This window comes from Elaeis guineensis, chromosome 1, assembly GCF_000442705.2.
Source record: "Elaeis guineensis isolate ETL-2024a chromosome 1, EG11, whole genome shotgun sequence".
In the NCBI taxonomy this organism is placed as follows: domain Eukaryota; kingdom Viridiplantae; phylum Streptophyta; class Magnoliopsida; order Arecales; family Arecaceae; genus Elaeis; species Elaeis guineensis.
This window is the reverse complement of record NC_025993.2, coordinates 1491371-1513773: the sequence shown is the minus strand read 5'-3', so window position 1 is coordinate 1513773 and position 22403 is coordinate 1491371. Positions and strand designations below refer to the sequence as shown.

Below are 22403 nucleotides of genomic sequence, written 5' to 3'. Positions count from 1 at the left end.
GAAAGGCACCATGGCCATGCCATAACCATGATCAATAAGCTATATCTGATTTTCTTTCCACATTTCATTGGTCAGGAGATGGCAGAAGCCTGTAAGTTTAACACCTTGAAAAATGACATCTTTGTGTGACTAGAACCAATTATTGGCTAATTGTACATAACTGCGATTGTGCGTTAACAGCTACAGATGCTTCGTCGATAATATTGAAGCAAAGTTTATATCAGCTGTATGCTCTCAAAGTTTATATGGGTTCGACCTCTTTTATTGGGTGACTACATTTTGTATCATTCTTAATGTGACTTTTATGGGCTAGATCTGAGGGCTTTGTCTGTGCCATACAGGAGAAATGGCTATGTTTCGCTCCCATCCGTCGTAGAGTGGACTGAAAATGGTGGTTCAGACATTGTTAAGGGGGATTATGTGGCCATTGATTCTTGAACGAATCTATTGGCAGATCAAGGCACATGATGTTAGTTCTCTTTCGGGACAACTATAGGAGATAAGGGGCTTGTGATCATTTGTACTGAAGGCACCCAGGCTCTCTCATTTTAAGTGGAGGAATCAGTTCTTTCAGCCTTTTACAGATCTAGCCATCTGCTGATCAGAGGGTTGCCTATTCCTTGGGTTATGTATTTGCCTTCCACCCAAAAATAAAACTTATCTGACATTTTCTTTAATTTTAGAGTGGTATCAGTCCCACTATAACTGGTTGAACATTGTACTACATTTTTCATATGCCAATTGACCAAGTACTTCATAACCATTTTATCAAAAGATCCATTTGATCGCTTTGAGAACTTTGTACCAGATTTCTTAGGCTGAAACAGATACAATTATATCCCAGCTCAACATTTTTAAGGATCTGCTGGATCAAATAACAAGGAAATGATCGTTTGGAGCATAACTGTCAAAAATGTTGGTCTTCATAAGAACATTTCAAAATTATACAACCATCAAATTGGTACGATCACCTAACAACAAGCATCATCTTGGTTATCACAAAACGCAACAACCTTGTGGATGATAAGACATCACTATGTAGCACTTCCAAGCAAAGTAGAAACTGCCTTTTGATATATGTTACAAGAAAAAAAAACTTATATTAAGAAGACCATGAAGGTTTTCTTACCGGCCTTGCCACTAAACACACAGAAAAACAGCTTCATAGAACAATATACAAGTTCATTTGGCCATGATCTCCCAACAACTTGTTGAGAAATAATTCTTCCAAGAGTAATTTCTGCCAAAGCACAAGATACAATCCAACTAGCAGCTTTTGATGAGAAATTTTTGATGAGAATTTCTCAAGTGTTTTGACAGTACGATGCTGAATCGAATATAAAAAGCATTGCAGTTATGAAAGCAAAGAACAATCTCATTTGGGTTTGTCATAAGCAGCTATGTTTTGAGGTTCACACTCTGGACTAAAGAAGCAGACCAGCAGGGCCGACGTTGAGCTTGCTGATATTGCTCCACATGAAGCCCACCTGAGACTTCTCGGAATTGTTATTCTTGGGCCTGCAATAGAATGATAACCATGATTAACTGAGGCTTAACCGTTCAAGTTCAAACTCCTGTCAAATAAGGACAAGAAGGGCCATACATATGTGAACATTTCAAGTTAAATGGGCGACACCAAAGCTTAGTTTGCAATTATTAACTATAACAAAATTAACTTATAAAACAAAAACATGCTTTAGAATTTTATACCCTCTTTGGCAAGCCTTCAATCACATAAAAAGCCTTTACAAAATTTTGTCCCAAAACAAAAAACAATATTAATACCTGAGAGTTCGGTAAGCTGGAATCCATGCATATCAGCTCACACTGAATGGGTTCTCTGAATTCTGATAATTTTCACAAAAGAATATCCAAAAAGAAGTAGGATTGAAAATAAACCATATCAGTTCAATCATTTGAAGCAAGTTACAATTAGCCAGATTTGGAAAAGGATATCGTTCATTGTAAACCCCGGTTGCTCTTTGGGTTCAAGTTGATTTATTTTAGCACATTACTTACATTAGGTAAACAACTTCATCATTTTTTCCATTTTACAGCTGGAAGACCACCTAAGTTCAACAGTCTTTTTCTTTTCTTTTCTTTTTTTCATTTATCCAAAATTTTAACAACCTAAACAATATAAAAACCTCTGGAATACCATGCAATGACAAGTTGGTTCATTTAACAAGGGTATCTGATAATGATAACCAAATCTAAGGCATTACGACAAAAGAGAGCCAATAATTGATGATGTAATATTAACCAGGATGATGTACATTATGGTCCCGTCCTAGGATTTATTCTGCAAGCAAAATTTGTCATTACAAGGGAAGTTTATTATTGTTATTGTATTGCTATTGCTATTGCTATTGCTATTATTATTATTATTATTATTATTATTATTATTATTATTATTATTTTGTGGTGGGGGGGGGAATCAAATTAGAAACAACCTTCTTTTCTAAGATTTTATTATTTTAATACCAAGGAGGCAAGCTGTTGGAGCTAGATTCTTGTGAAGGAATTAATGAAAAGATTAAAGACAAGTGAAAAACTATACATCTTTAACAATACAAGAATGATCATAGTGCCAACAGAAATAATTTGGTTGGTCTTAATTAGGATCTCAAACGGACTAATGCTTAAACCATCAGAGCAGTAAACATGAAATCAATGTCACATGAAAGTAGTATCAGAGATCAAAATTTCCAACTGCAATGAGCACAGAAGCAGCATCACTCAGAAGTCCTAATCTCTTTAGGCAAGTTGTATGGGAACTGAATTACTTTATTCACGAAGCTGCATGGTCATTTGTAGGATATGTGATGCTGGTGGGAAGAGATCACAATCAAAACTAGACTGAAGTAATTGAGAAATGGAAACGCTATAAAAAGTTGCATGTCAATCTATCCATCTCTTGGTTTTCTTATTGTTTAATTTTGTTTTTAATACTTGTAATTTGGAATTACAGTGTAAAGATGGTTTGAATTGAGGAATTTGACGAATTACATTCTAGGGTCTTCATAAATGATCCGGAGGACAAGGTTGTGTGATGTGAGGGAGTTGTGCTGAATCAATGAACCTTTTCCTTTTCCAAGGTAAACCATTAGGATATCCAATTCAAGGTAGCTTCTTTTTACATGGATGTCCTAATTGAGATAGTGCAAGTACTAGTGATCTTGTTATGTTCTTGAGTGGATATTCTTTGCTTTTCTACTCTTCCATAGAAAAAATGATGATGCTCAAATGTTTAGTTCTGCTTAGCTTCAGTGTGCATCTTTATGATGAGTTAGATAATTTGTCTTTCTAGGTGTTATCTTTAATAAACTTACCAGAAAAAGCATCATCTTTGATATGATATTTCTGTTTTTGTTCTAGACCTTCTTTTTGGTTTTGAAAAGTGATGTGAGGTTTTTGTGGTTCTCCTTTCATCCCTCTAAGTTTGGTTGGTACTTCTTGTACCCTTCTCATTCCCCACTAATCAACTAATGGTTGCACAAGTGGTTTGCTGCTAGTTGTTAAACCTCGAAGCACAACATCTTTTGTGATTTAATTATTTACTCTAATTCCTCTTCAGATTTGGTGCCCATTATGAAACTTTTATTTTCTCAACCTTTCAATTATTCTACGGAGGGCATCTAATTTCAAAATCAATAGTAAAAAGAGTTCAGGGAAAACCAAATCTAAGATGCATTTTAAGCATAAAAAACCAAACCCAGACTTCAAGTCAGAAACCATCTTCAACAATAGTCTAACAACCACACTTCGTCAAACTCAGAAACCAGACTTTGTTGGAAGTAACAACTATTTTATAAGTAGTCATATTTCAACATTAAATGCACCATTAATCAGCTTATCATATCTGTTAACATGTATCACGGTTTTTCATAAAAACACAGAGAAAATAGCTATATTTTTATCATCTCATAATACCACATCCTAGTTTAGAATTTACATAGATGCTTCTCAGGCTCTTGCACCTTTGCATAAACTTCACTCAAACAATGATCGGCAAATCCACCTTCACTCAAACATAGATTGCTTATGGTCATAACAAACGGCCATGGAATTGTCAACCTTCTAAACCACTGGGAATCATTATCTTCCAAAAGATACCAAGATGTCACAATGATTGGCAAATCCACCAATAACGAAATTTTCCTCCACTAGGAGACTTGTGACAAATATATACCCTTTTATGTTTTCAGCCACAGCATTATCTCCAGAAGATCATCGACAACAAGAGAAATAGCACTCCAAAAAATTAACAGGTGTTTTCCGTACCTGACAGAAAAATCAAAACCAACACTGGAAAATCAAAATGATACCCATCGTGACGCTTATTCTTAAGAAGTCTTTTATCAGAGCTGGTTCTGGTCATCCAGATAATAAGGGCACAGCAGCGCTTTCCATCAGAAATCCTTCTTTTGGTTTACAAGGGAGACACGACTAACACTGTCTATAGCATCTAAATGATAAAGATAATGACTTTCAATGATAATGTCGACGAACTCACTCAATAAAATCGTTAATTCACTCAGTGAAGAGAAATTTGGGAAGCAGTTTCCAAATTCCAACGCTAGATCCCCGAAATCTTCACCTTTACCTCGAATTCCCACATTAGTCTGTCAATGGGTCGATATTAAAGTCTAATACCTATCCGTAGACAAGCACATAACATGAAAAATCCATTCTTCAAAGGATGAAGAAGAAATCATGAAGAGATAAAAGACAAACACTTACATTCAAAAATCGGACTATGTGTGCAAACAGATAACAAGCAAAACTTTAAAAAATAAATTAAAAAAAGAAGAGAAAGAAGGGACCATAGTGGAGGCGACAGAGGATCCAGAAACTCAGGGCGCCGCCGACGCTGAAGATGCCGGCGGTTTGGTGCATTAGCCGGGAGCAGGGTTTCGCGTCCGACCGCATCAGCTCGCCATCCGACCACCCCAGCGCCCGCCTCAACGCCATCCGACAAGTCGAGGTCGTTCCTCTCTCTCCCCTCTCTGTCTTGCCCCTGTATGGCTCGCTCCGTCAGCCGCCGCAGTAGGAGAGAGAAATGCAGACTGTAGGATCAGAGAGTGATGAGTCAGACCTTCCCCCACACCCAAAAAAAAAAAAAAAAAAAAAACTTTACCAAAAAAAAAAAAAAGAGTAGTGAGTCAGACAGCGGAAGCGGAAGGGGGCCGGCCGGCGGCAAGGAAGTCGGATGCCCTCGGCCGCGTATCGAGGTACGGAGTGGCTCCGGCGATCCGACGCTGGTGCACCAGGACGGGCGATCTGGGCAGGCGTCCGGGCCGGTGTCTTCTCTCCTCCTTCGCCGCCGTCGCCGCCGGGAGACTTCGGAAGACGAGGACAGACACACGAGAAGGGCGTCGCGGAGAGATCGGAGAGGAGAGGGGTAGAGGAGTCGAACGGGGAAACCTAAAGCCCTAAAGGGACCCAGTGGAGTAGGAGAATCGAGGTGGAACGTTGGGAAATTATAACGAAACCCTTCTACTTTGGGCCAGTTACAATTAACCACCAAACTTTCATTTTGGTTGTAATTTGGCCCATCCGTCCATGTGGATTGGAGTGGCAATTTATCATCCGACCCATCAATCTAATCCTCAACTTTAAGTAGGTTTACATTTGATATAAATAGATTTGAGAACAATCCATCTAGATCTGCTTATTAAATGATTTAGATTCAAATTTAAATCTTTGATCCATTTAACTTGATCATAATCCAATTCATTTAACCCATTTAAGATATATTTATTTTTTTAAAATCTACTTAATATGTTTCTATCCTATTTGACCTATGCAATATGTTTAATACATCAGATCCATTTAATCTTTTAAAAAATTTTTAACCTAGTTAACTCATCTAATCTGACTTGACTGTTTGATAAATAGATTATGTAGGTCGAGTCGAATTTATATTTAATAACTAAGCTGAGTTTAGATCTAAATTTTTGATGTATTTAATAAATAAGTCATATTTGAATTGATAAATTTTTTATCCGATCTCCATCCAACCCAACCCGATTGCCACCCTTATATTTGGATCCGATACATTGAGAAAAAAATCAAAATACCCTTGATTCAAAGAGATCTAATCATCACTTTCACGTGATCTTAAAATGCTCTATTCTCTATGATTCATCCACTTGCACACATCTTAAAGTATTCTGTCACCTATCATTCATCTATTTACACAAATCTTAAAGTACTCCATTTGTATGCGCCATGGAGAGGGGCGGGAGTGTTGTTGGGGATTGCGAGGCTCAATCTCAGGTGGACAGGGTCTGGCCTATAAGGAGGTCGTGGACTGCATGAGGCAGGCGCTAAAGGCTAAAGAGTGCCATCTAAAATCCATGGAAGGTGATCTGTCTGGTAGTGAGAAGGGTGACCTGGGTAAAGGCCTCTCCAATCTCAAATCTAATTCCTCACGAAGGTGTTGCTATGGAATGTGAGAGGGGCGGGGAAACCGGCCTTCCACTCCAGTTTAGGAGATTGATGCAGCAGAGTGACCCAATCTATGTTTTTGATGGAAACGAGATTGTCTGATTAGAGCTTAGTGCGTATCCGACGGCACTTTCCTACTAGTTGGGGGTTTTATACTATCAAGTCTCGGATCTCTATAGAGGAATTATTGTGGTTTGGAGAAATGGTGTGATTTCTGGATGTCATGCACCAATGTGCTCAATAAGCTATTATTATTATAACAGAAGTGAATGGTGCTACTTGGCTCTTGTCTAGTATATATGCTAGCACGATTATCTTGTGCGACATATGTTATGGCGCGAGGTGTCGACATTGATCGACAAAGGGATCCCAACTGTAGTAGGTGGGGATTTCAATTATATTATAAGACCTCACGAGAAGAGAGAGGGTAGAGCTTATGTTGATGATGTTGAGTCCAGGGAGTTCAGGGACTTCATCCAAGCTAATAGATTGGTGGATCTTGGATTTGTTGGCTCGAAGTTCATTTGGTGCAACAACCATCGGGGTGGAGCAAGGGTCTAGAAAAGGATTAATAGATTTTTATGACAGGTAGTGGATTCAGAGCCATCCTATGCATATGGTCTATCACCTTTGAGGATTGCTTCCGACCACTGTCCGATTCTTTTTGTCACTAACATCCCAGTACCTATCAGAGCCCATTTCGGTTTGAAAAGTTTTGATTTTTCTATCCTCAAATTTGGGATATTATCAGGGAGGTCTGGCGTGTGCCGGTCCATGGGGATGCCAGGTATAGGATCTCCAATGACTAGAGTGGACGAGAAGGAGGCTTTTGAGGTGGAACAGAGAGGAGGTCGGGGATCTCTTTAGAAGGCTTGACACTGTTGAGGCTGCGATTGTCGAGCTTCAGAGCATGAAGACCATGAGGGTGGGCTTGTGGATATGGATTTGGCTAGCCTCCATGGTCTACTGTCCGAGCATCATTCTCTCTTGAGAGAACAGGAGGTTTTCTGGCGCCAAAAGTCAGGGTGCATTGGATTAAGGAAGGAGACTAGAACATGAGATTTTTTCATCAGGTCACCATCATTCGAGACATACGAATCAGATCTGGATGAACAGAGATGCTGGAGGGTAGTGGCTACTAGATGAGGATTCATTAGACAGGAGATTGTGAGCTTCTTCAGATCCCGATGGACTTCATCTCTTGGCGGGAGTCCACGATGCAGTACTCTTCCCCGAAGAGGGTGGTTACAGAGCAAGAGAACATCAATCTCATTGGTGTAATGATGGAGGAGGTTCGATCGACGCTCTGGTCGATAGTGGAAGATAAGGCTCCTGGACCTAATGGATTTCTCTCTTATTCTTCAGACGATACTGGCCCATCCTTCGATCTGAGGTTATGGTGGTGGTTCAGGAGTTCTTCTCTATTGGTCAGATACTAGGATAGTGGTAGGGATGTTCATTGTCCTCACCCGAAAGACGAGATGCTGCTGAGTCAGGGTGCTTTCGATCGATTAGCCTTTGCATGACTATGTACAAGCTCTACACCAAGTTAATAGTCTGCAGGATGAAGTCAGTTCTTTCTCATCTGATTTATCCGGAGTAGAGGATGTTCATTGGGGGTCGCAACATCTCTGACAATATCCTTATTGCACAGGAGTTCATGTATGATCTCAACAGGCCCCTCCCTGCCGACCTCTCATGGTGATCAAGCTCGCATGAGAGAGTTATAATAGGATAAGTCGGTGATTTCTTGAGGAGGCTCTGCTTCACTTTGGATTTCATTCCCATTGGATAGTTGGATCATGGCATGTGTTTCCTATCCTACATTCACCATCCTGATCAATGGCTCACCCTCAGAGTACTTTTGCTCCACAATGAGGCTGAGACAAAGTTGTCCTTTATCCCCTACCTTTTCATTATTTGCACTGATGTCCTCTCGAGAGCTCTTCGTGCTGCTGCCCTGGAGTCGGTGATAGCCCCCTACACACCTACTCTAGGGAACCAGTCGATCTAACATCTCCTCTTTGCAGATGACTGTTTGCTGCTAGGTCGGGCTAGCATCTAGAGTGCCACTGGATTCAGAGCGATCTTGAAAGACTACTGTCGAGCATCGGGATTGAAGGTGAACTTTATCAAGTTAGCAGTCTATTTTAATCTGAGGACACCGATGCAGCTGAGCGGATCTATCATGGAGAGACTGAAGGTTGCTAAGCATACTAGGATTCTATAGTACCTAGGTGTGCCCATCTTTGGTCGTAGATTACGGAGATCTAAGACTAAGGATACGGAGTGCACCATATAGGAGCAGCTAGAGGGTTGGCAGCTCGTATCTTATCTATGATGGATAGGATTATCCTGGTCAGGTTTGTTCTCAGTTCCATGCTATTTATCTTGTCTCAAATATCATTCTCCCTAAGACCACTATGATGAGGATTGAGCAACAGCTCCGAAGGCTTCTATGGGCTCACAGCCTGGTGGAGGTAGGGGTGTGCACCTTATTTCCTGGGAGGTGGTGTGCCAGCCTCAGAGGGTCGGTGGTTTAGGGATCCAGTTCTTGGTCACTAAGCAGGAGGTCTTGATTGTCCGGCACGTTGCTAGATTCCTCCTATACCCGAAATCTATGTGGAGCAGATTGATGAGGTCTCGATATGGCTCTTGACATACGAGTGGCGAGATCCAGGTCAGTCGGAGGGCTTCTCCTATGTGGAAGAAAATCTGTGCACAAGCCCCGAATGTCATTCCATAGACGAGATGGGTGATTGGAGATGGCGGATCTGTTAGTGTTCTCTATGACTCCTAGATTGCTAACACCCCTCTGGTTCAGTGGTGACCTTCATCAATCTTAAGGTGACCGACTCGATGAGGATTAGCGATCTTTTCCACCCAAATGGTACAGAATGGGATCTGTGATAGTGCATCATTTCTTTGGAGAGTATTTGGGAGGAGAGTGATGTCCTTAGCTGTTTCCGTTTACAAAAGCTCGGACACCACAGTGTGAGAATCTCAACTATGGTCAGATCAGTTACAGATGAATGGTGGATGGATTTGGAGGCTGGGCACTCATCCAAGAGTGTGTCTTTTCCTCTAGAAGGTCTCTTAGGAAGGCTTCCGCCTAGGGCCACTCTTAGGGAGAGAGGCATGGACATTCAGGCCACCTGCTCCATTTGTGGGGTGGAAGAGGAGAAAAATGGAGCACACGCTTTTCTTTGCCCAGTTGTGAGATGGGTGTGGTTCTTAGCGGGTTTGCATCATCTCTTTGTCCAGGCGGATGTCTCCATTGTGGCATTTCTTGAGTTTTTGAGATGGAGGGCTGGGGATGACTCGTCTAGGGAGGTTGCTATTCAGACAGCCTGCATCACCCAGCATATATGGCTTGCCAAGAATACTACTGTCTTTGAGTCTAGAAGGTGCCCAATGAGGATTACCCTTGAGAGAGCCCTGATCCTTTCCAGTGAGTTGATTGACATAACCTCTAGGCTCAAGGAGACCTAGGACTCCCACCCTACTCATGCAACAACCCGACGAGTGTTTATTGTTTGGGAGCCCTGACCTCCAAGATTCTTGAAGGTCAACTTTGATGGGACCGTCAGGGGTACAGGGGTAGCGCAGGCTTTGTTATCTAAGGAGCTGATTCTAGCCTACTGGCGGCTGGGGCCAGTGCTTGGCCAAGCCACCGGTGCTTGAGGTAGAGCTCCGAGCAGCCTAGGTAGGAGTTGTTTATGCTCGGAGGGTGTTGGGAGCAGATTATATTGCTATTGAAAGTGACTCAGCTGTGGTCGTGTCTTGCATTGAGGGCCTCACGGGAGAAGGCCCATCACCCCCTCCTACAGGATACCTCTATCCTTCTCGTCGGATGCACTGCTTTTATAGTCAGACACATCTATAGGAAGGCGAATTCTGTGGCGGACTGAGCGTCGATCTATGTTGCTAAACACTCCAGAGATCTTCTATGGACTTCTTTAGGATCTTTCCCAAAGAAATTTAGGATATTTATCTTTCTGATTTTTTGGATGTATTCACACAGGATTTGCTTGAATGATCTGTCTTAACAGAAAAAAAAAGAGTGCGAAAGGTTTTGATCTGTGGCTTTTGGGCCCCCAGTTTTTATCTCACCTCCTCCGCTGGCCATTGCAATGGACAACGCTCTTGCCCAGTTTCATGTCATCAAACAAGTATTATATGCCCAATTAACCATTCGATCATGACGTCTCTTACTCAATCTGTTATTAGCTGTTATAGCATGATTTTTTTTTGGGTAGACCAAATTGATTTAAAATAAAAAAAGACCAGGAGGATTTCTAACTCCATCGCTATCCTATATCTTGAGAAATTACACTTTGCACCATGCATACCACATTGGTGGTGGGCCATGCCAATCATAGGCCTCAGTTTTTGTAGGTTCTATTTATCATATTCTCATATTGAATTGTTATTCTACACATCTCATCTCAATTCGTTGATTTGTTCCTATGGTGCACTGCTGGAACAATGAGCATGGTGTGGGGCATAATTTCTACTATATGCCACTCTCCATCGAGCAAAGTTTGTCACTAGAGCTGCCCTCTCAACATTCTTGTTTTTGTGAGCTTCCCACAAGGGTTGACACTGCGAATCCTGCACGACCTTAGTCCCAACTATCACTTCAGCACAAGAGTTGGCCTCCCAATCCCCTCCAACCTATTATACCATGGTTGCTTCTAGCCTAACCTGGTTACTTTGAATGCTAGGTTTGCTGGCTTCTGCTCAGTTGCCGATGAGATCCTTCCTGCAAGTGGCATTATCTCTAGGGTTTCTATAGGTTTCTAGGGTTTTGCTCATTGTTCACTTTTTGTCCAGCGATAATTTAGGATCTTAGTTAAAATGCAACCTTATCTAAATAGAAAATTCTTTGTGCACCACGGGCCGTATAGAAAATCTGACATAGAGCGTACTGTTTTATGTGATTAGTCCACGTAACCATTGTTTCCCAATGCACACTTAATGCCTGTAGTTTTGCTTTTTTATTTAAAAATTTTGAATGACAAAAATATTCCTATTTTTTGAAAAAAATTATGACATTATGTCCAAATTATGACATCCTGCATACAGAAAGTCATAAATTTGACACAAGATATCATAATATACCTAAGATGTCATAATTTTTTTCAAAAAATAGAAATATTTTTATCATTCAAAATTTTCAAACGAAAAAATAAAATTGTAGGCATTAAATATGCGTTGAAAAATATCTGGACAAAAATATCTCTTCTATACTATAACATTCTGTAGCATATTATGATATTTTAGACTATATTATGACATCCTGGATGCAGAAAATTATAATTTGACGTAGGATATCATAATATACTATAGAATGTCATAATTTTCTGAATCATATTATGACATCCTGTATATAGAAAGTCATAATATGCCACAAGATATCATAATTTTTTTCAAAGAGTAGAAATATTTTCGTCATTCAAAATTTTTAAACGAAAAAATAAAAATATAAATATTAAATGCGTATTGGAAAGCGGTGGCTATGTGGACTAATCATATAAAGCGGTGCGCTCCACGTCAAATTTTTACACCACCTGCGGTGTATAAAAAATTTTTCTATCTAAATATCTAAAATTGGAGATTAATTCTTGTCCCTAGTTCGACTGCCTATTTATGATAAGGGCTCGTTCACCGAAAACTTTATCCAGGAGCCTGAGATTCCATTTTCGCTGCGACCCACTTACCCAAACAAAAGAGAATAAAAGGGGGTATACTAGGGATGGCAATGGGTAGGATTTGGATCGAATATTGTACTATCCATTCTCAAATCTGAACTTAATATCCTATATTCAAATCCTACCCGATACTCGATCAAATAAGAAAAGAGATACCCATCTCCATACCCAATAGGTTCGGATATACCCACGGATAACCCATTTTCTATATCCAACCCATATCCACCCCATGCCTATCTCATATCCAAAAAAATAAACAATCAAAATAATTTTATGCATATTATCAATCAAAACAAAATTACCAATTCAACATAGAACATAATTTATAAGTCCGAATTTATAGAAATCAAACATAGAAATAGAATTACAATTCAACATAAAATATATAAATAATTAAAATAATTTTATACATATTATCAATCAAAATAGAATTATAAATATATATATTCAGATATGGGTTTGGATATTACCCATATCTGTAGGTTTGAGTCGAGTTTGGGTTTGGATAGAAAACAGCACTATCCATATCCTATCCATACCCGTGCTATATTTTTTGAATTTTATTTAAATTTGAATTTAAATTCGATCAAATTTTATTTTTTGAATGTGATCAGATTTGGATAGGATGCATATCCATCTAATCGAATCGATTTTACCATCCCAAAGATGTACCCACCTCATTGTATCATAGTCGCCGAGCCCAGCCCAGCCCGCGCCACCTTCCTCGACCGCACTCTCGCCCAAGCTGCCGTGGGATCGGGGCATCCGGGCTTTTAATTTAATCCAAGCCGGATGGATGGGGGGTGTTCGATTCGATACTTGTCTTCTCTCCCTTCTCCTCTCTCCACTCTCCAGCCCAGGCCAAGAAAGGAGGTCATCGTGTGGCGACGGCAGTCGAATTGCGACCACCGGCTGCGGGCAGAGATTCGACAGGCTTTCAGGTAACATCGCCTCTCTCTCTCTTGTCTTGTTAAGTAAAATGCACCGTTAAACAGTGCTTATCCTCTGTTGACAGCGAGGGGTTACATTTTGTTGATGATAAAGCTTAACGTCTGTTAACGAGAGGGCATGGCCGGATCTCTGAAAAATAATAATAAAAAAAAGTAATAGTAATTATTTCCGTCGATCTCTTCCTAGTGAGCGATTCACTTATCGGATCCCGATGTATCAAACAACTATGGAGTATATTGGGTTCTGGGGACGTTTCCCAAGTCAAATCAAATTTACCAAAATACATCCGCTTATGGTTCCACCAGTTGAACACCATATTGGTGGATGTCTATCGGAGACGGCCTATTGTTTAGTCTATTTTTTCAGTTGAATCCACCAAATCTTCTCCTTTCAGTCTTAAAACCTTCTTTGATTTCATAGTAACGGTAAACTTGTCGAATCAATTTATTTGAAACTGGTGCTTTAGCATTTCGACTGGTTACGGGCTTCAACTTATAAACAACAAAACTATGTTATAGTCTGAAGGAATTCAAAAGGCCCATATTCTTCTTTGTTGCACTTTAGCTTAGGAACTTTGATGCTGAATGTTTACTATCTATCCTCGTTTGGTGCAGGTCCTCATATTTGTTTTGGTTGGTCGATTGGATTGCTTTGATTTTTTTCATAGTATGACAATGGTTATATGAATGAATTAGGAGTAGAGAAAATTTTGAACTTTGGGTTGTTCCATTTTTCACATATCGACAAGAAAATTCCATTATTAGCGTTGCTCAATAAGGCGTAAACTACATATGTTAACAATCTTATTAGATAGTGGGATTATGTTATCTTTGGCAAATATATGTAGAGGCATCTACTTGGTTCATCGAACTATGACAAAGCATTATTACCTTTGATTTCAGTATTGCTATTTGTCAATTTGGACTTGGAAGGACTTTGCATACTTCTGAAGTCATTTGAATTCTTTATAGTTATTTTGGCGTTTGCAAACCAAGTCAAAAACTTATTGCGACTCTTGACTCTTCGAGATTGAAAATTTTATAAAGAGATGAATGAGTTTAAGTGTTGCCCAGCTATGCAACCCAAGAGGGGAGGTGAATTGGGTTTCTAAAAATTTTAAGCTTAACTTATGACTTATAAAAAATGTTTGACAAAGCTAAATAAATATGGAGAGTAAAATTAATTCAAGACTAATGGCTAAGAGCAAGAATGCAAGAGAATAATGAAGAGTTAAAGAAGAGCAATTAGACACACCACAAACAAAAGGATTTATAGTGGTTCGGTGCCAACCTTGCATCTACATCCACTCCCCAAGCTCCTATTTGGGAATTTCAATCCACTAATCTTGTATTCAATCCGAATACAAACGTCGGAAACTCCGACTCTAGCTATCCCAAGCTAGACCACTTATTTTTCGGGTACAAGCCAACCCTATACACTCCGATTCAAGGTTCGGATCAACCTTCTCTTGTTTTGGAACCCTTCCAAAACAAAAACAATCACTCAAACCGAGTATAACAATCAATAGCACAAATAAGTACAAAGAAAGCTCCTTTAATGAGTGAATATGACTTTAAATACACTTTACTCAAAAGAAGAAGACCCTTTTTGATTTTCTCAAGGTGGTTGGAGACTTGAATGTGCACTTGAGGAGTTGGTGAGCTTGGATTAAAGGCTTCTTGAATGCTTTGAGTGAGCTCTTGCTTAGGGCTGAAAAGTTTGCTTGAAATCCTTTTTCAAAATCTCTTTTCTTGAATCCTCTCTCTTTTTCTTCTTTTTTCTTGTTGATTTCACCTTTTTGTCCCTTTTATAGCTTTAAGAAATAGTGAAAAATATTCTAGGCTGAAAAAGAGCCGTTAGACCACATTAAATGAGCATTAAAAGCATTTAAAACGGGTTAAAAACTAGCCGTTGTGGAAAAATTCCGTCACAGGGGTCGACTCATGGGTCGACTCATGCTTGGGGGTCGACTCATGGGTCGACCTTTGTGGAAAAACATCAGAGAATCGAACGGGATGCAAGGTTCTGTAAAACTGGCTTAAAACCCGCAGAGGTCGACTCATGCCTTGGGGGTCGACTCATGGGTCGACTCACAGGATGTGCCAAGTTTGTGCCGGCCAGGAATTTCAGCGTGCCAGTCATCTCATGTGCCATGAGTCGACTCATGGGTCGACTCATGATTTTCAAACATGCATATCTTTTAAAATACAAGTCCAAAACAATGAAATTTTCACCATGGATCACAAATCTTTTGTTCTATCATTTGATGCTTTCAAATCAGGGTTTTGGTAAAATTACAATTTTGCCTCTGAAGAGCAATAAGTCTTTTTCAAGTGAGAAACATTAGTACCCCTTCAACTGCTTTGTAATCATCAAAATCAATCTAAGGAGCAACAATCTCCCCCTTTTTGATGATGACAAAACACTTGAACAAAAGCATTTATATGAATCAATGATCATGAATTTCAAAGGAATGAAATGCATTATAGGTAGTTTGAAGATAAATAGGAAATTTACTACCAACTTATAAGTGCATTTGCTTGAAAAGAAGATTGATTCTTTTGGCATGTGATACATGTGCCCATTTGCATAAATAATTTGCCTATTGCTTAATGATTTGAAAATTTGCTCATTTGATTATGTGATTTTGGTATCAGAGCAGAAAATTTGTTTTTGTTATCAGAGCAAAGCAGAATTTACCTTAGGATTTGAAAATTGCGTGTTTGAAAATATCTCATTTGCTTGTTTTTCAATTTTCTTAACATCTTGAAAATTCGCTCATTCTCATTTGATTATTTAATTTTGGTATCAGAGCATGTTTAAAAATTAAGTGTATCAATGCATGTCTAAGAATTAATTTTAAAGTATATCAGAGCATGTCAAATTTTAAGTGTATCAGAGCATATCTAAGAAGTAATTTTAAAGTTTGATACTTTTCTTTAATTTCTCCCAATCACTCATTTTATTTTTAAGTCTTTTATCAATCTTGCTTTTGATATTTTTCTTTAATTTCTCCCCTTTTTGACATCATCAAACATTGTTAACTCTCCCTCTTTTTTTGAATACATTTTCTCTCTCTTTTTATTTCTTCAAACTTCTTGTGCTAATCATTAATTTTACTGACATTAATGTTTACTCCCCCTGAATACAGCAATCATAAAACAAAATATCCATTGAGTACATAGATTGAATAGCCATACATTAAAAGTCAAAGAGTAGATATATAATCAAAAGGTGATTGGTACCATAGCTGTTCCAATACATATTCCATAATATAAAAGTCAACCAGTTAATATCATTACATGGCCCAAAAGATAGATCCTAGAAAGAACAACAGACAAGGCTAGCTACAAGGATCTAGTAGAGCTCATGACTAGATGGATCAGAATCAGATGTATCAGAGATGGGGTGGGGAGATGATGGATCACGACCAAGGACTCGTCCTCTACCCCGTCTGCCTCTGCCACGAGTGGAGGTGCTGGCACGAGTAGGTGGGCGAGATGATCCTGAAGGCTGAGAAGCCATAGACTGGACTGCAAGAGAGAGCCTGATGGTATCAAGAAGGTTCAGAGCTCTCGAAACAGACTGAAGCAGTGCAGTGAACTGTGTAGAAGCATGCTCACTAGAGCCTCTGATCTCTCTCCTCAAGAAATCAAATCCACCCTCCAATACACCTCTAAGTCTGCCAGCCTCCGCAGTTAGGTCTGTGACCTCAATAGTGCACTCCTGTGGCTGTGGATGGGCCAGAGCTAACACTTGCCCCTGCAAGTCAAGTACTCTCCCAGTCAGTCTCAAAATGTAATCCTCGAGCTGCTGAATCCGAACAGACTGATCTGAGATCATCTGAAATACAGTGGAGATATGGGGATCAAGGTCTGATCAGATGCATCTAATGATGTGGATCCCGGTGCAAAAGCTGAAGTGCTCCACTGACGAGAAAGCAAGGAAGCCACACGCTGAGAAATCAGCTCAATCTGATCATCAGCCAATCTGAACTCTGAGGGAGGTGCTCTGCTGTCTGGCTGCTGAACTGGTGTGTGCCTCCTGGTGGACTCTGAAGGGCCAGCCTCTGGATCTGAAACAAACTGGATGTCTGGAGATGCTGCCCTGAAGTCATGGAGAGGTGATGAGGGACCTTCTTCCTCAGCTCTGTCCTCAACTCTGTCCTCAGCTCTCTCCTCAGCTCTTTCTTCTGTACCCTTGATCCAACCACCATCAATCCTAGTGAATCCCATGCGGTGCAGAGTGTGTTGGTTGATGGTGTCAGAGTGAGAGAGCCTAGCAGATGCCTCCCCCTCAAAACTAACTCCAAACCTCCTGAATACCAGTGTGAGGGCCATACCAAAAGGCAGATGTGCCTTGGATCTATTCAGTGTTTCTCTCATGGCCTCAATCATTAAAGCAGGGAGGTTTAAGGGGGTTTGGGTGATCACATGAAACATTATACATATGTCTCGGCCAGAAAGGAGGTCATGTCTACCACTTCTCGGGAAGAAAAGCTTTGTTACTAATTGATGTAGAATTCTCATTTCAATTGACAAGATCTTGGCTTCTAATTTATTTAGACTTCCCGAGTAGGTTCCTCCTAAAATCACATTGATCCCTTCTTCCTTCACTGGGAGTTCCATGTTTGAATATCCCTCACAGGGCAAATGTAGAATCTCTCCCAAAATAATAGGATCTAAGCAGATATCAATTCCTTAACAGTAGAAGTTACTGTTCCATTGCCATAGTACAGATTCAGATAAAACTCTCTAACCAAATCTACATATGTAACTTCTTTGAGAGAACAGTAAAATCCCAACCTTGGTTTTTGATCTTTGAACCAAAGGAGAAACCTTCTTTTTCAAAGAATCTGAAGTCCACATTCTTGCGGTTTCTACCTTTCTGTCAGAGAGTGGAATTTTGCTAGGGCTGAGAGGAGACTGAGAGGAACCTGGTGCAGATGCTGAAGCAGGAATGGGAGCAGAGGAGGTCTGAGAAGCTTGCCTTTTCCTGCGCACGCCTTCTTCCAGCTCACGGACTGATTTCCTTCTTTGAGGGAGTTTCATTTTTGGGGCCATTCTCACCACAAGAGCAAGCAAGGAGACTCGGAAGATCAAATGGGTGAGGAGAAGGAGGGTTATTAGAGGATGGAAAGGGATTTTTGGCGGAGAGAAATCCGATTTGGAGAAGAATGGTGGAAGCTAGGGCACGCTCCAACCGCTTCAATCAAGGGAGAAAAATGCGAAAAGCTCCTTTCCCAAGGGGCGATTTGAGGTGGAGAGGTGATGGGAGAAGGATCTTGGGCTAAAACTTTGGATTTGGAGAGAACGAAGATGAGGACGATGAGTTTTGGAGGGAGGAAGATGAAGAAGGAGGGGTCGGCTCATGAACGGGCTTTAAGTTAAAAAGAAATGAACCCGTGGGATGTTGGCCAAAAATTTCAAGTATGCCATTGGGTCGACCCTAGGGGGTCGACTCATGATTCACAAAATTTTAGAAAAAATATGAATAAATTCTGAAAAAATTCAAATTTTGGGAGAAGAATTTTTGCTCAATGACAAGTTGTGAGAGGTATAATCTTGAGCGTTTAGGTCCAAGAGAGATGATGAAAATTGAGCTCAAAGAAATTTTGACATCGATTCCTTGGAATTGGAGAAATATTTAGGCAAATGGATCAAGAATTCCTAGATTTCTCCTAATTTCACAGAATCTATCCTCACTTAGGGCCTTTGTAAAGATATCGGCTAATTGATTTTCAGTGCAAACATAGTCAAGAATTATATCTTTGTTTTGAACATGTTCTCTTATAAAATGATGTCTTATTTCAATATGTTTAGACCTTGAATGTTGAATTGGATTTTTAGTAAGATTTATGGCACTAGTGTTATCACATCTTATGGGTGTTTCATTAAGTTTGATACCAAAGTCTTCGAGTTGTTGCTTAATCCACAAGATTTGAGCACAACAACTTCCGGCTGCAATGTATTCGGCCTCAGCCGTAGACAGTGCTACCGAATTTTGTTTCTTGCTAAACCAGGAGATTAGGTTAACTCCAAGAAATTGGCAAGTTCCACTAGTGCTTTTTCTGTCTAATCTACATCCAGCAAAATCAGCATCTGAATATCCTAATAAATCAATTAGTGAGTCCTTAGAGTACCATAATCCTAGAGTTTGAGTACCATTTAAATATCTAAGGATTCTTTTAACAGCATTCAAGTGAGACTCTTTAGGATTAGATTGAAATCTAGCACACAGACAAACACTAAACATGATATCAGGCCTACTTGCAGTTAAATATAATAGAGAGCCAATCATACCTCTATAATATTTTAAGTCTACACATTTACCTTCTTCATCCTTGTCAAGCTTACATGAGGGGCTCATGGGTGTGCCAATTGCTTTGGAGTTCTCCATTCCAAATCTTTTGAGTAATTCCTTGGTGTACTTGCTTTGGGTGATGGAGATTCCTTCCTTTGTTTGTTTGATTTGGAGTCCGAGGAAGAATGTAAGTTCTCCCATCATGCTCATCTCGAACTCCCCCTGCATGAGCTTAGCAAAGTCTTGACAAAGAGATTCATTAGTAGACCCAAAAATAATGTCATCAACATATATTTGTATAATTAACATATCATTTTGATTTCTTTTAATGAAGAGGGTTGTGTCTACATTACCTCTTGAAAAACATTATTTAGTAAAAATTTGCTTAGCCTATCATACCAAGCCCTAGGTGCTTGTTTTAAACCATATAGAGCTTTATTTAATTTAAAAACATGATTAGGAAAAGCATGATTTTCAAAACCTGGGGGTTGTTCTACATAGACTTCTTCAGCAATATATCCATTCAAAAATGCACTTTTGACATCCATTTGAAATAATTTAAATTTCATAAAGCAAGCATATGCAAGTAGAAGTCTAATGGCCTCTAATCTAGCAACAGGTGCAAAGGTCTCATCAAAATCAATTCTTCTTCTTGATTATAACCTTTAGCAACCAATCTTGCTTTATTTCTTATTACATTTCCATGTTCATCTAATTTGTTCCTAAAGACCCATTTTGTGCCAATTATTGAATAATTTTTAGGTCTTGATACTAAAGTCCATACATTATTTCTTTCAAATTGATTAAGTTCCTCTTGCATTGCATTAATCCAATTATAATCATTTTCAGCTTCTTCAATAGTTTTTGGTTCAAGATGAGAGACAAAAGCACAATGATTAAATACATCTTTAAGTGAAGAACGAGTTTTTACCCCATGCATAGGATCACCAATAATTACTCCTTAGGGTGATTGTGAACATACCTCCATTCTTTGGGTAGGTCATTTGTACCTTGAGGTTGTTCTTGATGTTCTTCACCTCCCTCATCCTGTTTGTCTTCATGTTCCTCTCATCTTGAATTGTTGAATCTTTCAGAGTGATCTCCTTCATTCCTTCTATAAGAGGATCTGCATCATCAACACCTTCATTCTTCCTTGAAGGAAGATCGTTAGATTCATCAAAGACAACATGTATGGACTCCTCTACTACTAAAGTTCTTTTGTTAAAAACTCTAAAAGCTTTACTAGTGGAGGAGTAACCAAGAAAGATTGCTTCATCTGATTTTGCATCAAATTTTTCAAGTCTTTCTTTACCATTATTTAATACAAAACATCGGCAACCAAAAATATGAAAATAAGCAATATTAGGTTTTCTTTCTTTCCAAAGCTCATAGGGGGTTTTCTTTAAAATTTGTCTAATCAAAGCATGATTTAAAATGTAACATGCTGTGTTAATTGCTTCCGCCCAAAAATATCTTGGAAGGTTGCTTTCACATAGCATGGTACGGGCCATTTCTTCTAAGGTTCTGTTTTTCCTTTCTACTACCCCATTTTGTTGGGGTGTCCTAGGAGCAGAGAAGTTATGGCCAATTCCTTTTTCATCACAAAAGTTTTCAAAGTCTTGATTTTCAAATTCAGTTCCATGATCACTTCGAATATTTTGAATTGAAAATCCTTTCTCATTAGTGACTTTTCAGTAAAATTTAGTGAAAACATGAAAAGTTTCATCTTTATGTGCCAAAAAAAAATCCAAGTAAAATGAGAGTAATCATCTATAATTAAAAACCATATCGTTTTCCTCCTAGACTAGTGGTTCTAGTAGGTCCAAATAAGTCCATATGCAAAAGCTCTAAAGGTCTAGAGGTTGAAACAATATTTTTGGATTTAAATGAAACTCTTGTTTGTTTACCTAGTTGGCATGCATCACAAATTCTATCCTTTTCAAAATTCAATTTTGGCAAACCAAGAACTAATTCTTTCTTAATTAATTTTGAAAGAGAATGCATGCTAATGTGTGCAAGTCTGCGATGCCAAAGCCAACTAGTCTCATTAATTTTAGCATTCAAGGATACTAGGCATTGCATGTTTATTTTGGCTAGATCATTTAAATCTATCATATAAAATTACATGTCTATGTCCAATAAATTTAATGCCATCATTAATAGGACTAGTTACAATCAAACAGACGATTCAAAAACAACTTTATATCCTTTATCATAAAATTGACTAATGCTTAGTAAATTATCTTTAAACCATCTACTAACAAAATATTTTCAATATATTTGGAGGGAGTGATCCAATGTTACCTATACCGATGATCTTTCCTTTGCCATTGTCTCCAAAGGTGACCATCCCTCCATTCTTAGCATCAAGAGTGATGAATTGGGATTCATCACCAGTCATGTGTCTCGAGCATCCACTGTCAAGATACCATTTCCTGTTTCCTCCTTGGGATGCTAGACACACCTGCAAGCAAAAGTCAATTTTTGTTTTAGGTACCCAAGCTTTCTTGGATCCTTTTTGGTTAGTTATAATGGTTCCTTTTGGAACCCATATTTTCTTTATATTTGAATTTGCAGACTTGTTAGAGAAGCAAGTGTATGACTTATGTCTACTCTACCACATTTGAAGCAAGTAATATTAGAAGACTTGTTACTTAAAGAGTTTATATAAATATTTTTCAGATATTTTTGTTTCTTCAAGGGGTTATAGTTAAGTCCAGCCTTATCATATACGGCCTTTTGATTTTCAATAATCATATTAAGTTTATTTGAACTCAAGGTGAATTTTTCAACTAATGGTTTTAACTTGGCAATTTATTTTTTAAACTTTGATTTTCTTGAAGCAGGGTGGATTTTTCAATTGAAATATTTTCATTTTGTTTCAATAAAGATTGATTTTTAATTTTAGATCTTTATTCTTCATCCCTAGTTTCTTTAATTCATCAACTAAATCATAAAAAGCTTCATGTAATTCTTCAAATG

At 38.9% G+C, this 22403-nt stretch overlaps 1 protein-coding gene and 1 long non-coding RNA gene across 5 annotated transcripts in view; one reads left to right on the top strand and one right to left on the bottom strand.

Annotated features, from left to right (window-relative positions):
• Positions 1-1165: 1165 nt before the first annotated feature.
• LOC105035436 (uncharacterized) lies at positions 1166-5459 on the bottom strand. 2 transcript variants are annotated; one of them, XR_002164009.2, is made up of 3 exons: positions 5141-5459; positions 4827-5069; positions 1166-1518 (listed from the first exon to the last, which is right to left on the bottom strand). It is a non-coding gene; the product is annotated as an uncharacterized lncRNA (long non-coding RNA). The 2 variants fall into 2 exon arrangements; XR_002164008.2 differs by having other exon boundaries at positions 5172-5458.
• A 7485-nt stretch (positions 5460-12944) lies between these two features.
• LOC105035441 (uncharacterized) overlaps positions 12945-22403 on the top strand; it is a 49764-nt gene continuing 40305 nt past the window's right edge. For 2 of the 3 annotated variants that reach the window (XM_073251068.1, XM_073251051.1), the window contains exon 1: positions 12949-13108. In XM_073251068.1, the coding sequence (XP_073107169.1) occupies positions 12964-13108 (145 nt within the window). In that variant the 5' untranslated portion in view covers positions 12949-12963. Of the gene's footprint in view, positions 13109-22403 lie in introns of all 3 variants that reach the window. The other variant, XM_073251023.1, reaches the window with a different exon arrangement.